The sequence below is a fragment of the Myotis brandtii genome, unplaced genomic scaffold (genome assembly GCF_000412655.1).
Source record: "Myotis brandtii unplaced genomic scaffold, ASM41265v1 scaffold59, whole genome shotgun sequence".
In the NCBI taxonomy this organism is placed as follows: domain Eukaryota; kingdom Metazoa; phylum Chordata; class Mammalia; order Chiroptera; family Vespertilionidae; genus Myotis; species Myotis brandtii.
The window spans coordinates 4,056,614-4,070,196 of NW_005370223.1; the positions used below are offsets into that span (position 1 = coordinate 4,056,614).

Genomic DNA, 13,583 nt, shown 5'->3' on the forward strand with positions numbered 1-13,583 from the left:
TCTACATACAGTTTCGTTGTGAAGCAGCATTTAGTATCAGAGTCAGAAGTGCCATTCCACATGCTTTAAAGGCAGTAATAATCAATGAACAGAGGATTCTTAGAGCTAAAAAAGAGGTCAGAGATTAAGAGGATATACTTGGGCACCTAGTGAGATTGTTAAGAGGACAGTTGTCAACTAGAAGGTCAGTAATATAAAATATAGGAAATTAAAAATTATCACAAAACAGTGAGATTATTGGTAACAAAAAAGATACTAAGCTATTTGTAAAAATAAGCGGAATTAAAAACAAAGTAATTTTTTGAAAAGTATTAGGATGCAACTAATATTAAATGACTACATCTGAATATCTCAATGGTTTTTATATCCTTTATAAATCTGAAGTTAAGTACTGAAGTTATAGAACTATGACTATAAAATATATAAAGAGGCACTCCCAAAATAATGTGATTTTGTCATACATGTTGTAGTTCAAAGACTTGTACAAATTTAATGAAACTTATTCTTGAAAAATAATGCAATGGCTAACAATTCTGTTCTTTATTTTTTAGCATACGGCGGCATCAAGAAAGAAGAGCAATTATGACTCCCATTTTAACAGATTTTTCTGTCCGAATAACTGGAGCACCTGCCATCATTTTCACCAAAATAATTTCTCCAGAAAATATGCACACTGAGGTCAGAGCATAATTTAGGTCTCATTTTAGTCTTAATAATGGAGCAGCTCCTCTTTGTATGTTAGGGGTTTTCATATTTTCAGAGCACAGAATATTAAATTAGCTTGTTAATAAGTTACTGTTGCAGCTATTATTGAGCACTTTCTAGTACTGTTCACTTATTACTTTTATGTAATAACTCGTTCAATCCTCATAATAATTATATTTGCTTCTATTGCCCTCATTTTACAGATGGGAAAACTGAAGTATAAAAAACTAATCCAAATAACTTGTCCAAATGTTCACAAGTAGTAAATGGCAAGCATGCTATGCACCCAAATGGTCTGGCTTCGGACCATACACAACCTGTACAACCTCTTTCTAATGAAAGCACCGATATTACTGACAGATAATTTAGAGTTCTCAATTGGATTACCTTACATAGTCTTCACAACATCCTTATGAGATAGATGTTATTAGTAGCCATGTTTTATGAAGGAGGAAACAGCAAAAGAGATTAGGTTACTTGACTTGATCCGTGTTAGCCAATTATTGGTGGGTCCAGGTTTCAAGTCTGATCACTGTGTATCAGTGACTCCATGCCTACAGCAGAAATGTAATAATAATGTGGTTCATTATAACTTTAAAAAGTTCTTCATAGTATAAAAATTCCGAAAATTTACATGGAACCACAAAAGACCTCCGAGTAGCCACAAGAATCTTGAGAAAGAAGAACAAAATTGGAGGTCTCATACTACCTGACATCAAAGTATACGATAAAACCATAGTAATCAAAACAGCATGATATTGGCACAATACCAGGCATATTGATCAATGGAACAGAATAAGAGCACAGAAATAAACCCACCCGTTTATGGTCAATTAATACTTGACACAGGAGGCAAGAACATACATTGGGATAAAGACAGTCTTTCAATAAATGGTGTTGGGAAAATTAGATCCATGAAAAAAATGAAACTAGATTATACCATACATAAAATAAAACTCAAAATGGATTAAAGAGTTAAATGTCAGTTGTGAAACCATAAAAATCTCAGAAGAAAACATAGGTAGTAAACTCTGTGACATTTCTCTTAGCAAGGGAACCCTCATGCATTATTGGTGGGAATGCAGATTGGTGCAGTATGGAGTTTCCTCAAAATATTAAAACCTGAACTGCCTTATGACCCAGTGAATGACTTCTAGGTATATATCCAGAGAAAACCAAAACACTAATTCAAAAGAATGTATGCATCCCCATGTTCTTTACAGCATTATTTACAATAGCCAAATTTTGGAAGCAGCCTAAGTGTCCATCAGTAGACGGGTGGATAAAAGAGCTGTGGTACATTTACACAATGGAATACTATGCAGCAATAAAAAAGAAGGATCTCTTACCCTTTGAGACAGCATGGAGGGACCTGGATAGTATTATGTTAAGTGAAATAAGTCAGTTAGAAAAAGGCAAATACTATATGATTTCACTAACGTGTGGAATCTGAAGAACAAAATAAATGAACAAACAAAATTTAAACAGATTTGATATATACAGAGAACTGATGGTTGCCAGAAGGAAGAGGGTTGAGGGACTGGGTAAAAAAGGTTAAGGGATTAAGAACTATAAATTCGTAGTTATAAAATAGTCACAGGGATATAAAGTACAGGGAATATAGTCAATATAACTATAATATTTACTATGTGTGGTGCCAGGTGCGTACTGGAAATATTGGGGAGAGCACTTTGTGAAGTATAAAATTACCTGACTACTGTGCAGTATGCCTAAAGCTAATACAAAATAATGTTGAATGTAAACCATAAAAAAAAGAAAACAAGGTTCTTCATAGAAATTTGTTATACTGAAAACTTCATAAGTTTTGCGATCACTTAAAGGCAGTTATTATGAAAAGTTCAGAGAAATTAGGTACAAATTAAATCTAGTAATCCACGCTACTATAACTTTCCATTCTTTCCCTGAATTTTTTATAAACAATATTTTTGTATATGTTATCTTATTTGATATTTATAATAGCCCTATACAGAAAGTTAGGTTAGATATAGTGTCTTATATATCCACAGATGTTATATAAAAATTAAATCTAATATCTTACTATTACTTAGTAACACAATTGCTTTAAAATACATGAATATATTCCTTTTCATCATTACCTGAGGAATAAAATAAGAATTCTAACTAATGAGTAAACACAGGGTACTTGTAGGGAAAAGGTTTTTTAACAAAAAAAAAAAGGGGGGGGATAATCATTTTCGACATGCTGTTCTTTATGACTTTATTGAAACCTGCTCTAAGCTGTTTAGTTTGTATTTGGACCAATCATAAGTCTCCTTAAATCCATTCCCTCGGATGATACTAATGGAGAAGGTTTGTGGATGTTTCCAAGCTTTTGAACATTGTCCACATGCACTTCATGACCAGAGGCAGGACTTCTGCTTATTAAGTGAAGCTTCTGGGTCGTTTTTCATTTCTGTTTTCCTTCTCTGAATGGTTTTCCAGCAAAGAATGTTCAAGTGACTCAGTTATGCAGAGCAGCACCAGTCAAGTAGTGGACATCTACCTAACGCTGCCAAGATTTTAGCAGTTTGAAGTTAAATTAATTAGTCTAGCTGTTTTTGGCTTCAGCACTCTGTTTTGTTATAAATCATTTGGAATGTATCCTTTGGAGAGTACTCAGACCATACCACTTGTGATTGTAATTGCCTGCCTACAATTGCCTGTTTACATCTGTCTGCTCAGCCAGATTGTAACCTCCTCAAGAGCAGGTTGCCCCTCAAGGTCAACCTTATTCTTTGTGATATTCCTACCACTCCAGTATACTGCATGGTAATTAGGAGGTGCTGAGTAAATATTTGTTGGTTTGAATGAATGAATAAGACTATGCTAACGTCCTCCATCATCACTTATTGAAACAATGAGATATGAAAATGCCAAATGTATAGGAAATAGTGAAAAATTCTTACTGTTTGTTGCGCTATAACTAGCACACAGCCTGACGCATAGCAGGCCCTTATATATGTTTATTAAATTAATCCATTAAACTGTGTCGAGTGGCTGGGCTCACCGTTTCTGCTATTCTCATTAACAAATGAACTTGGGTCCCATGAGAATTCATCAATGTAGTAAAGGTCAAATAAGTAAGAATGATGAATTATCATCTAATGGCTATCATGTTTCTTTATCTGTATTCAACCTTTTTTTCCTTCAGGAGATTTTAGTGTGTGGCCATTCCTTGGAAGTGAATATAACCACAAACCTGGATTTCTTCCTGAGTGTGGCTCAAGTTCAACTCTTACATCAGTTAATAGTAGCAAATATGACTGGACTGGAACCATCAAGCAAGGCCACAGAGGTAACTATTACCTGATTTTGATTAGGCCTACTGCATTTGTGCCAACTTTACATTCATAATAGGAAAACTAAATTAAATGCTTTCTGCTAATTATTCTATACTTAATTTTATTCAAAAGGTGGTCATAAATCATTTTGGATTGGTATTCTTTACGTTTGAAATTTGTTTGGTCTCCTTTCCTATAATTTATCATGCATCTTTGCAAAATTGCTGCGGCCTCGCTTCAGAAAGCCTCTGTTAAAAACATGATTTTATTACCCTGTTGCAGTTTTGAAAGTACAATGCAAGAAACCATGGTGTAGTTTTTTACTTACTCAGATACATTAAAGGGATAAGGCCTCTTTTGGAAATGAACTGTGTAGGAGTACTATGGGAATATCTTCAATAAATAACTTCTACAGTGTTCGTTTCCCAGGCTCAGTGAAGAACGGACACAATCATAAAAGTTGAATGTCTGCCTAGAATGTTAATTCTGATCTGGTGTTCATTGGAAGCCTGCATTGTAACCACAAAGCATGTCCCATGAAACAAAGAAAGCTGCTTGTTAGATGCTTCTCAAGATAGGCTTTCTTTGCTTTTGTTTCCATACTTCTATGATCATATCTGTGCTTAGAGTAAATCGTCTATAAAAACTCAAGTGAAGAAACTGTTTATCTATGAAACAGTCATTCTTTTTGTCGGGAGTTATGCACAAGGCTCTAAATTCTATTTATTCAGGAGGGAGTGAAGGAAAAGGTATTCCCTGAGAGCCACTTGATGCTAGGCAGCGTGCCAGGTGTTTCCATGTGCGTGGACTCGTGTGTCTCCAAGCATGTTACCCCAGCCACCCTCTGAGGGGGAGGGGGCGCTATCACCACTTTACAGATCAGCATCTTGGGGCTCAGAGGCAGTGCGTAGCCTACTGATGTCACACATACGGCAGTGAGTGGTGGATCCGAGATTTTATTTAGGTCTTTTAAATCTTTGCTCTTTCCTTTCTGCCGCAGTTCTTGTACCATAATTGTTACATTCGTTTCTCAATCTTCTTTACTAAAATTTTTTTTTAATGATAAAGCTTTTAACTTTCATAGATGGGTATTCTCCAACTAGATCATTTTTACCACCTGTGAATTCTGTTTGCTTATTATCTCTTTAAACAAGTCTTTTTAAATAAGAATATAATAATATGACATGAAAACAAGTAGAGCAGAAAATATTTCCCCCTGGCATTTTTGATGAAGTGCTTGAAGCAAGCTGGCTAGGAAATAGTATTTTACATTCTGTTAATTTCTGATGTGTTTAAGGAATTTACACAACTTAGCAAATTGATTCTTAACTATTTACCTATCTACTTCTAATGCCTATTATTAATAGTATCTAATTTCAGTATAAAGGGACACTCAGAGTTAGATTAGTTAACAACCTTTAGCTGAATGTTGAGTGGTCACTCATAGTTCCGTAAATGAACGAGGTGTTGTTTTTGCTGTTTTAAAAATGTGTCTATGGTCCTTTGTTCCTTCTAGGAGATAATGTTAAAAGTTCAGACAATACACTGAAATACAATCCAGACAATACACTGAAAAGTGGTTAAGATAGTAAATTCTATTTTATATGTATTTTACCACAATTTAAAAGAAAAAAACTGTAGGCTCTTATGAGGAGAACAATTGGTCCTGTCCCCAGCCTCAGTGGGATGTGTCTGTGAAAATTTTAATATTAAAAAAGACCTTCAGCCCGGCCCATGTGGCTCAGTGGTCAAGCATCAACCTGTGAACCAGGAGGACACGATTGGATTCCTGGTCAGGGCACATGCCCTACTTGCTGGAGTGATCACCAGTAGGGGGTGTGCAAGAGACAGCTGATCTGTGATTCTCTCCCATCCTTGTTTTCTCTCTCTCTCTCTTCCTCTCCCTCTCCCTCTCCCTCTCTCTTCCTCTCTCTTCCTCTCTCTTCCTCTCTTTGATATCATTTTTTTTAAAAGAAGACCTTCAGTGAAATAGAAGAATATTTTTCTATTCATAAATCATTTAGCACAACCCACCTCCGATAGTTAAAGAACATAAAGATGTTTTTGCTACATAGAATACAATATATTTTGAAAGACCTGGTGACCTTTAAAACAATCACACTACTCTAATTTTAAAGAATTCTTTTTGAGCCCTGGCTGGGTCGCTTAGTGGGTTGGAGCATCATCCTATGCACCAAAAAGTCATGGGTTTAATTTCCGGTCAGGGCACATACCCAGGTTGCAGGTTTCATCCTCCATGGGTGTGCATGCAGGAGGCGGCCAAATGATGTTTTTCTCTCACATTGATGTTTCTCTCTCTCTCCTCTCTCCTCTCCCTTCCTCTCTCTCTAAAGTCAATGAGAACATATCCTCGGGTGAGGATTTAAAGAAATCTTTTTGAGAATTAAAGAAATAGGAAAATCAGTATGGCTGTGTTCCTGGGGAAGTGGAGGAAGGAGTACGTGTTTGTTAAAAATGTGTACCATGATGTTGTGAACATCTATTAGTTTATAAAAATGATGGATTAATTATGGAAATCCCATTGATCAGGACTGTAGAAAGAACCCCATGAATTACAGGCAAGTAAATGTCACATCTGTTCTAAGCTCACCAACTGATGGAAGGTGTTAATATTTTTAGACAGTCTTTGACAAGCTTTTATTTGAAAGATTAATTTTAAAATGTATTCAAGAATGTGGCAGAGGGATTTTTGTTAGTAGAGTAAACATTCCAAACTTTAAACAAAGGGGAAGAAAGATGGACAAATTTTTGGAAATAGAAGTAAAAACAATGGAACAATCTGAGGATTATTGCTAGGAGCAAACTTATGATGAAACTTCCATGTACATAGCTAAAAGAGGAAGTACTTTAGGTAATAAATGACCAGCTGAAGGTTTAGGCAAATTGCCCCCAACATTGATCAAAATTTTTCCAGTACTTTTGCTCTGAAAAATGTACTTTATATGGTGATTGATACACTTGACTTTCTTCCTTTTCCTTGTTGGAATAATGACAAGGGAAGTGACCAGGCACTTGTTACCATGTGATTACAAACATGAGGATAAAAGCCATACACTAAAAATAGCAAAATGAGCAGATAAAGTGATCCTGAGATGTGAGTGACATCATGGAGCCTCTGCAACCAGCCCTGGACTTTAGCTTATGAGAAGGAAATAAGTAAATGGTTAAGCTACTAATATTTGGCTTTCTGTTACTTGAGGCCAAACTCAGTCCTCACTGATACAGATACTTTCACAGAATTTAAGTTAGAAATGTTAAAACCCTGGGTAAGTGCTGAGCACACCATAGAATTTGACGCTGAGTTAAATGCTTGCACTATGAATTAATAGATTGATTGCTTAATTTATAGGTATTCCTATTACTGTTCATTAAAATAGAAAAGATAAGATGTATATGACATACACTTCAAAATAAATGGAAGAAATTGATGCTTTACTGTATCTTCGTGGAGACAGGTGGGGTACATAAATGCTAGGCTGAAATGTTGAGGGACACAGGAATCCAGAGGAGTTGAGGTTGACTGAACTAGAGAACAATTTCAGCAGGTTGTTCGCTTCAAAGCTCAGATCCATTTTAGGCTGACCTCTCAGGTGAACTCACACATTGATGGTAGGTATATCTTGAGACATAAATAACATAGTTACATTTTCCTCTATTCTCATATAATACAATATAGTAGATTTAGTATAGTATCAGATTAAGCATTTCAGTAAGGATTTGAAATAACTGTAGCATATAATATCACACATTGTTTCCTATAATTTCTTTTAAAAATACAATCTTAAAGCTGACTAAAGAGAGGGTGAGAGGACTAAGATTGCCCTGAGTTATGTTTATTTGGCTGTAGTAATTACTCTCTTATTCCTGAATCGCAAGTAATCATCTTATTAAGCCTACTTACAGAGGTAGTGTATGTAAGGAGTAACACATGCTCATTTTCAAATCAATGTTTTAGAGTAAATAAAACTTTTGTAGCAAAATAGAAACCATATTTTAGGGGCAGTGAATGGAACCACATCATTGAGGATCTGAAGGTGGGGTTCTTTGATCCACACGCTACATATCCTGGAGAAGAAAGAACAATTTATAACACTAATTGAGCATTTCTTCCTTTGCTTTTACTCCTTCCTCCTCTCCCTCCTCCTCCTCCTCCTCCTCCTCCTCCATGTAAGCATTTGGTTTTAGGCATTTCCTTAGCTTTCCTTTCCTTTCGGTCTCTGGTAATGACTCACTTGGTATCCTGCCTCAAGCATGCTTGATACCTCTTTTTATACTCTCTTTTTGATAGCTAAAAATTATGTTTTTAAGCAAAATTTTATTTACAAGAAGTTTATTTTAGCCATCATAAAATCCACAGTACTTAGTCAATGTTTCTTAAAATTTCTGAAGTAATGGATATTTTCACCAAAATAAGGTTTATTTCCCCAGACTTTCTGCTATTATTTATTGTATTTGGCTTCTCTACAATCATCTAAAGAATTACGAACTCCATGAAGCACTCACTGTGTCCTGCTGTCAATGAAGCATGGTAAAGTTACATTTTTAAAAAATGTAAGCAGGTCAGAGCAGGTACATCTTCATTTCCAGTCAGCCCCCTGTCCTTTCAGGACTACTGTCTCCTCTCATCTCTTCTCCCCAAGTCTCCTTCATCTGTTCTTCTATGTTTATTTTTTTTATTGCAATTGCTTTATTAACTCAAAGAATGTCACAACGGCTCAGTGCACTTAGGTATAATCTTGTAAGTGTTCAATTTGCCAGCCTTATTTATACATTTTTGTAGGTCTACTTGTGACACTCAAGCACACTTTGACACAGAGTTCTTTATTGTCATCAATTTCTTGTCATGCTTCTCTTCTGCAGTGACTCCTATCCACAGTATGTGGTTTTTGTAAAACAAACAAACAAAAAAAAACTTTATCTTTGACATCACCCCAAAGAAATCCATTGGGGTGAGGTAGTAGTGATTGTGGTGGCCATCCAATGGCCCTGGTCAACCTATTCACCTGTTGGGTAATCGTTCATTAAGAAACCAGCACACTTTTATGGCGTAGTGTAGGGGAGCTCCATCTTGTAGAGAGAAGAAGTCATCATTATCATGCTGTCTCTGTAATTGTGGTGAAACAGTGTCCCTCAGCATGTTAAGACATGGGTCATGTGTAACAGTTTGTATGGAAAAAAGAGGTCCAGGTACTCCTTTACAAGAAAGACCCACCCAAACTGTAATCCCAGCTGCTTCAGCTGTCCTATTGTTACATAGACACGGTTGTGCCAATTTACAGCAGCTGGAAGTTTAAAATGACCTTTGTTTGATCACATAATTTTCTCAACGATGCCATTGCCTTGTCTTTCTTTATTCAGTACCACTTTGCAGAATTACAAGCTGTGATCTGGGTCATCCTCTAAAAACCAATCCATGAAGCAATCTTGGCCAATACATTTTCAGACCTAAATGTTGCATAACATAACTCAAAGATCTATGGAAAATGCCTAACTCAATAGAAGTTCTTTGTTTTGCTTTGCAGCGAAGTGGGGGGGGGGGGGGGGGCAGGGGAACTCTTCCTAAATACATGGCTCACTAACATTTTCCTGGGTGGTAATATTGACCACTTTATGGACTATTATAGATGGACCCATTTTTGTCATATTTATTGCATATTCTGAAAATTGTTGGTCTATTTAGTGAAGGTGTATAAAATTCTTCAGGCTATTTCTGTCGAACCTTTTTGGCATTCTCTGTCTTCCAGTAATGTTTGAGTATCCACTTTCATTGGTCATTGGTTAAATTACCAGCCATCATTACCTTCTGGTCTTCATCTTTCAGAAGGAACTGAGCAAGGGAAATCAAAGTATCTTAGCCCCAATAGAAATAGTGAATCCAGCAAAGAATCAAGGAAGGAATAAAGTACGGGAGCTGGAATACTGAGCAAAGGTCCAGGTCTGCAACTCATACTGAATCAACCTTATACTGTTCTATGTTTATAGTTCATCCTGTTCATGCTAAGTTGTAAGTCTTCTCTCTGACCTTAAACTTTCTCTTCAGTAACTGCTCCATGCTCACATATTTTTCTTAAATTTCCAATGCTGTCTTTTAATACCATATTCCTTTTGACCTACAAAAATTGTATGTAAGGAGGAAAGCTCTAGGAAATTAGGTTATAATGAATTCCTTATTATCTTTTCAAATAAAAATATAGTAAATGATCTGGCTGTCCAAAATAACTGAGGGTCCAGGGTTTGCTTGCCTTTCTGTCTGATAAGCAAACCTCTGAGCTTTCAGTGCTACTGCATAAATGAATCGACTTTTAAAAAATATTGATGTCAGAACTATGGGAATGTATATAATTCTCATCTAAGATCTCACAGATTTTTAAAATGCTTATTTCTAGAACTTTGGCTCTTCATCAAAGGTTTTCTGTAGCAAATGACTAAAAATCCTCTCACAGAGCATAGACGCATATAAAATCAACACCAAAGCCTAAACCAAGTAGTCTTCCTTCTACCTGTTTAAGATCCCTGGTACTCAGCAAATGTGCCCTAGATGCTTGCCATCTTTCTTTCTAAAAATTGGTTCATTCAGTAATGCACCTTTGGAAGACACAGAAGTCTGCTGGCAATAGTAATTTCCCATCCTGTCACAGTGTCTGTTACTGAGGGAACTACCTGGGATCTGTAACTCTAGTAACACTTACTGGGTGCTCCCTATGTGCCAGATGGTCTAAGTGTTTTATGGAACTAACTTTTTAGTCCTCATAATAACCCTTTGAGTTGGGGGCTTTTTCCCTCATATTTCACAGATATGGATATAGATTTCCCCAAAGTCCCATAACTTACCCAAGGTTCCATCGCTAATAAGTATCCAAATGAGGCCCCACTCCCCACTGATAACATATTGGTTAAGAGAGCTGTTGGCAGTAGTTCTGTGATATCACTGGTATGGATGTGGTTGTTTATAGGCAGAATTACACAATAATAATATAATTAATAGTCATATAAATATAATTGTTCTCATGTAAAGTTTACCTTTTATTGTGTTGCAGTGGTAAGCCATTGAAGTATCTAAAACGGGTGGGGAACGTCTGGCCTGTGGACGGTATGAGGCCCAGGAAATCATTTGGTCTGGCCCTGCCAAGGCATTAGGAATGAGTTAATTAAATGTTTGAACAAATATAGCAGGCTAATTTTAAGTTGATAATTTTGAATGGCCCAGGAATGATATTATAAATATCCAAATGGAACCTTTGCAGAAAAAAGGTTCCCCACCCCTGATCTAAAATTTTGAATGGCCCGCGAATGGTATTATAAATATCCAAATGACCCTTTGCAGAAAAAAGGTTCCCCACCCCTGATCTAAAACAAGAACGTGACATGATCAGATTCACATTTGAAATAGGGGTAGGCCATTAGGTAGAAAGAACCCTGGAAGCTCTAGCAGTAAGATCCAGAAAATGAGAGTCTGAACTGAAGCATTGTTTTAGGGAAGAAGAGGAAGAAAACCAATAATGAGCTGACTCTGCATTGGCTGAGAGGATGTATATATGGAAAGCCATAGGAATATAGATTCTACGTAATTCATTATTATTCTTTCTGAATAAGTATATAATAAATGAACTGGTTCATGGCTGCCATGAGTTGAAGGAAGGATAGTGCTCCAGACCATTATTTCCCTGGCTGTTCTGAGTGAGTGGCAAAGGGCCAGGACTCTCCTGCCATAGTATGTTTGGTTATAGGCTTCAGCTATTACTGCATCCGAAGGCCACAGAATGGGTCTTCCTTGCACCTTGCACCTTCTTGAACTCTGGAGCAGCTCAGTATTTCATTGATGTCCCCAAATAAGAAATGTTGTCTGGTCTGTTGTCTTGTTTTGTTTTTTTTGTCTGTTGTCTTTTTATGGGTTCAAGAGAGGGATATTATTTATTTGTTTATTAATTTTATCTTTAAATATAGAAAAGACCAAGATATTTAAATGTCACTGGGAAGGATTCATTTGTAAGAGAGGCTGAAGTATACATGATGAGAAGGAAAAATCAGGTGTGTAACTTTCCTAAACTAGTGAGAAAATAATATCCATGAATAAAAGTAGAGGGCTTGACATTAGGATAAATGATACCTTTTCTAATGTATTAGAAGGGGAAAATGAGAGGATGGTCACAGATCTAAGTAATGAAAGAGTTTAATAATAGGGAGTTGAAGGGGTATCTATTTGATGAGTTCTTATTCCATGAAATAGGTGTCAGAACAACTATTGAGGAGTGGTACAGGGCTTAAAATTTTGAGATGAGGAAGCTGCTTATTCTACTTAAATTTTAATTTTTTACCTAGTAAATATAGTTTGGGATCTATAAAGATGCACACAAATAATCCTATATAATAAAAGCCTAATATGCAAATGGACCAAACGGCTGAACGACTGTTTGCTATGACGTGCACTGACCACCAGCAGGCAGACGCTCAATGCAGGAGCTGCCCACAGGCCCCAGGTCAGCCAAGGCAGGTGCCAGCGGGGGCCTCCCGATCACCCCGCCAGTCACCCCACAGGTAGGCCCTAATCGCTGGCCAGGCCTAGGGACCCTACCCATGCACGAATTTCGTGCATCGGGCCTCTAGTGGTAAAATATAAAGATTTCTAAAAATTAAGACCAGAGGAACAAAAACAACATAAATTTTGGCTATGAGCCCTGAACCTCAGATCTGGCTCTTAACTTCCTGGCTGCCAAAAGGGAGATATAGATACTAATAAGTTGCTTGAAGGTTTTACTGATTTTTAGAATATATAGATATTTTAAAATAATTTCTTTATTTTAGATTTACAGAAAAGCTACCAAAATAGTATAGAAAATTCTCATATGTCCTGCACTCCATTTCCCAATAATTAACATCTTACATTAAATGTATGGCACATTTGTCACAACTAATAAACCAATATTACTACATAATATTAACTAAAGTCTATATTTAGATTTCCTTACTTTTTACAAAAAAAAAGTTACTAATGTACTTTTTTGCTCCAGGATCCCATTGAGGATACACTCCATTACATTGAGTTATGTTTGCATGGGCTGCTCTAGACTATGACAGTTCTTCATACTTGTTTTTGCTGACTGTAACAATTTCAAGGAGTACTGGTCAGGTATTTGTTAGAATGATCTTTATTTTGGATTTGTTTAATGTTGAGTGGGGAATATCTATATAAGTCATTTGGAATTCTCCTGTACAGGATATTTGCCTAGTCTTCATTTAAGATATACTGTATATTATAAATAGAATGGATGTGCCTTTAACACTCAAAAATTATGAAAATTAATTACTAGTATGGATTACAACTGTAGTTAATCCCTTCCAAGCCAGGCATTTCTATAGTCCCTTGGAGATTTAATATCTTCCTATGCAACGTGAGAGATTTGGACCATGCTAGTTGGCCTTCACCTCACTTTCTAGTCTTGCACTGGGGTTTTTGATGACCTGAGAGAAAGCCCAAGACTGACCTCCAGTGGCAATCCGTGCTGCTGTCCAAGAAATAAATGCCTATTTGTTGACTTGAGATAAGCTGGAACCAGA

The 13,583-nt window shown here is 36.4% G+C and overlaps 1 protein-coding gene across 7 annotated transcripts in view; it reads left to right on the plus strand.

The window, feature by feature from the left end:
- VPS13B (vacuolar protein sorting 13 homolog B (yeast)) overlaps positions 1–13,583 on the plus strand; it is a 631,834-nt gene that overhangs the window by 366,902 nt on the left and 251,349 nt on the right. For 5 of the 7 annotated variants that reach the window (XM_005879267.2, XM_005879266.2, XM_014550205.1 and 2 more), the window contains exons 31-32: positions 552–678; positions 3,878–4,021. In XM_005879267.2, the coding sequence (XP_005879329.1) occupies positions 552–678; positions 3,878–4,021 (271 nt within the window). Of the gene's footprint in view, positions 1–551; positions 679–3,877; positions 4,164–13,036; positions 13,150–13,583 lie in introns of those variants that run through there. The other 2 variants (XM_014550208.1, XR_001364589.1) reach the window with 2 other exon arrangements.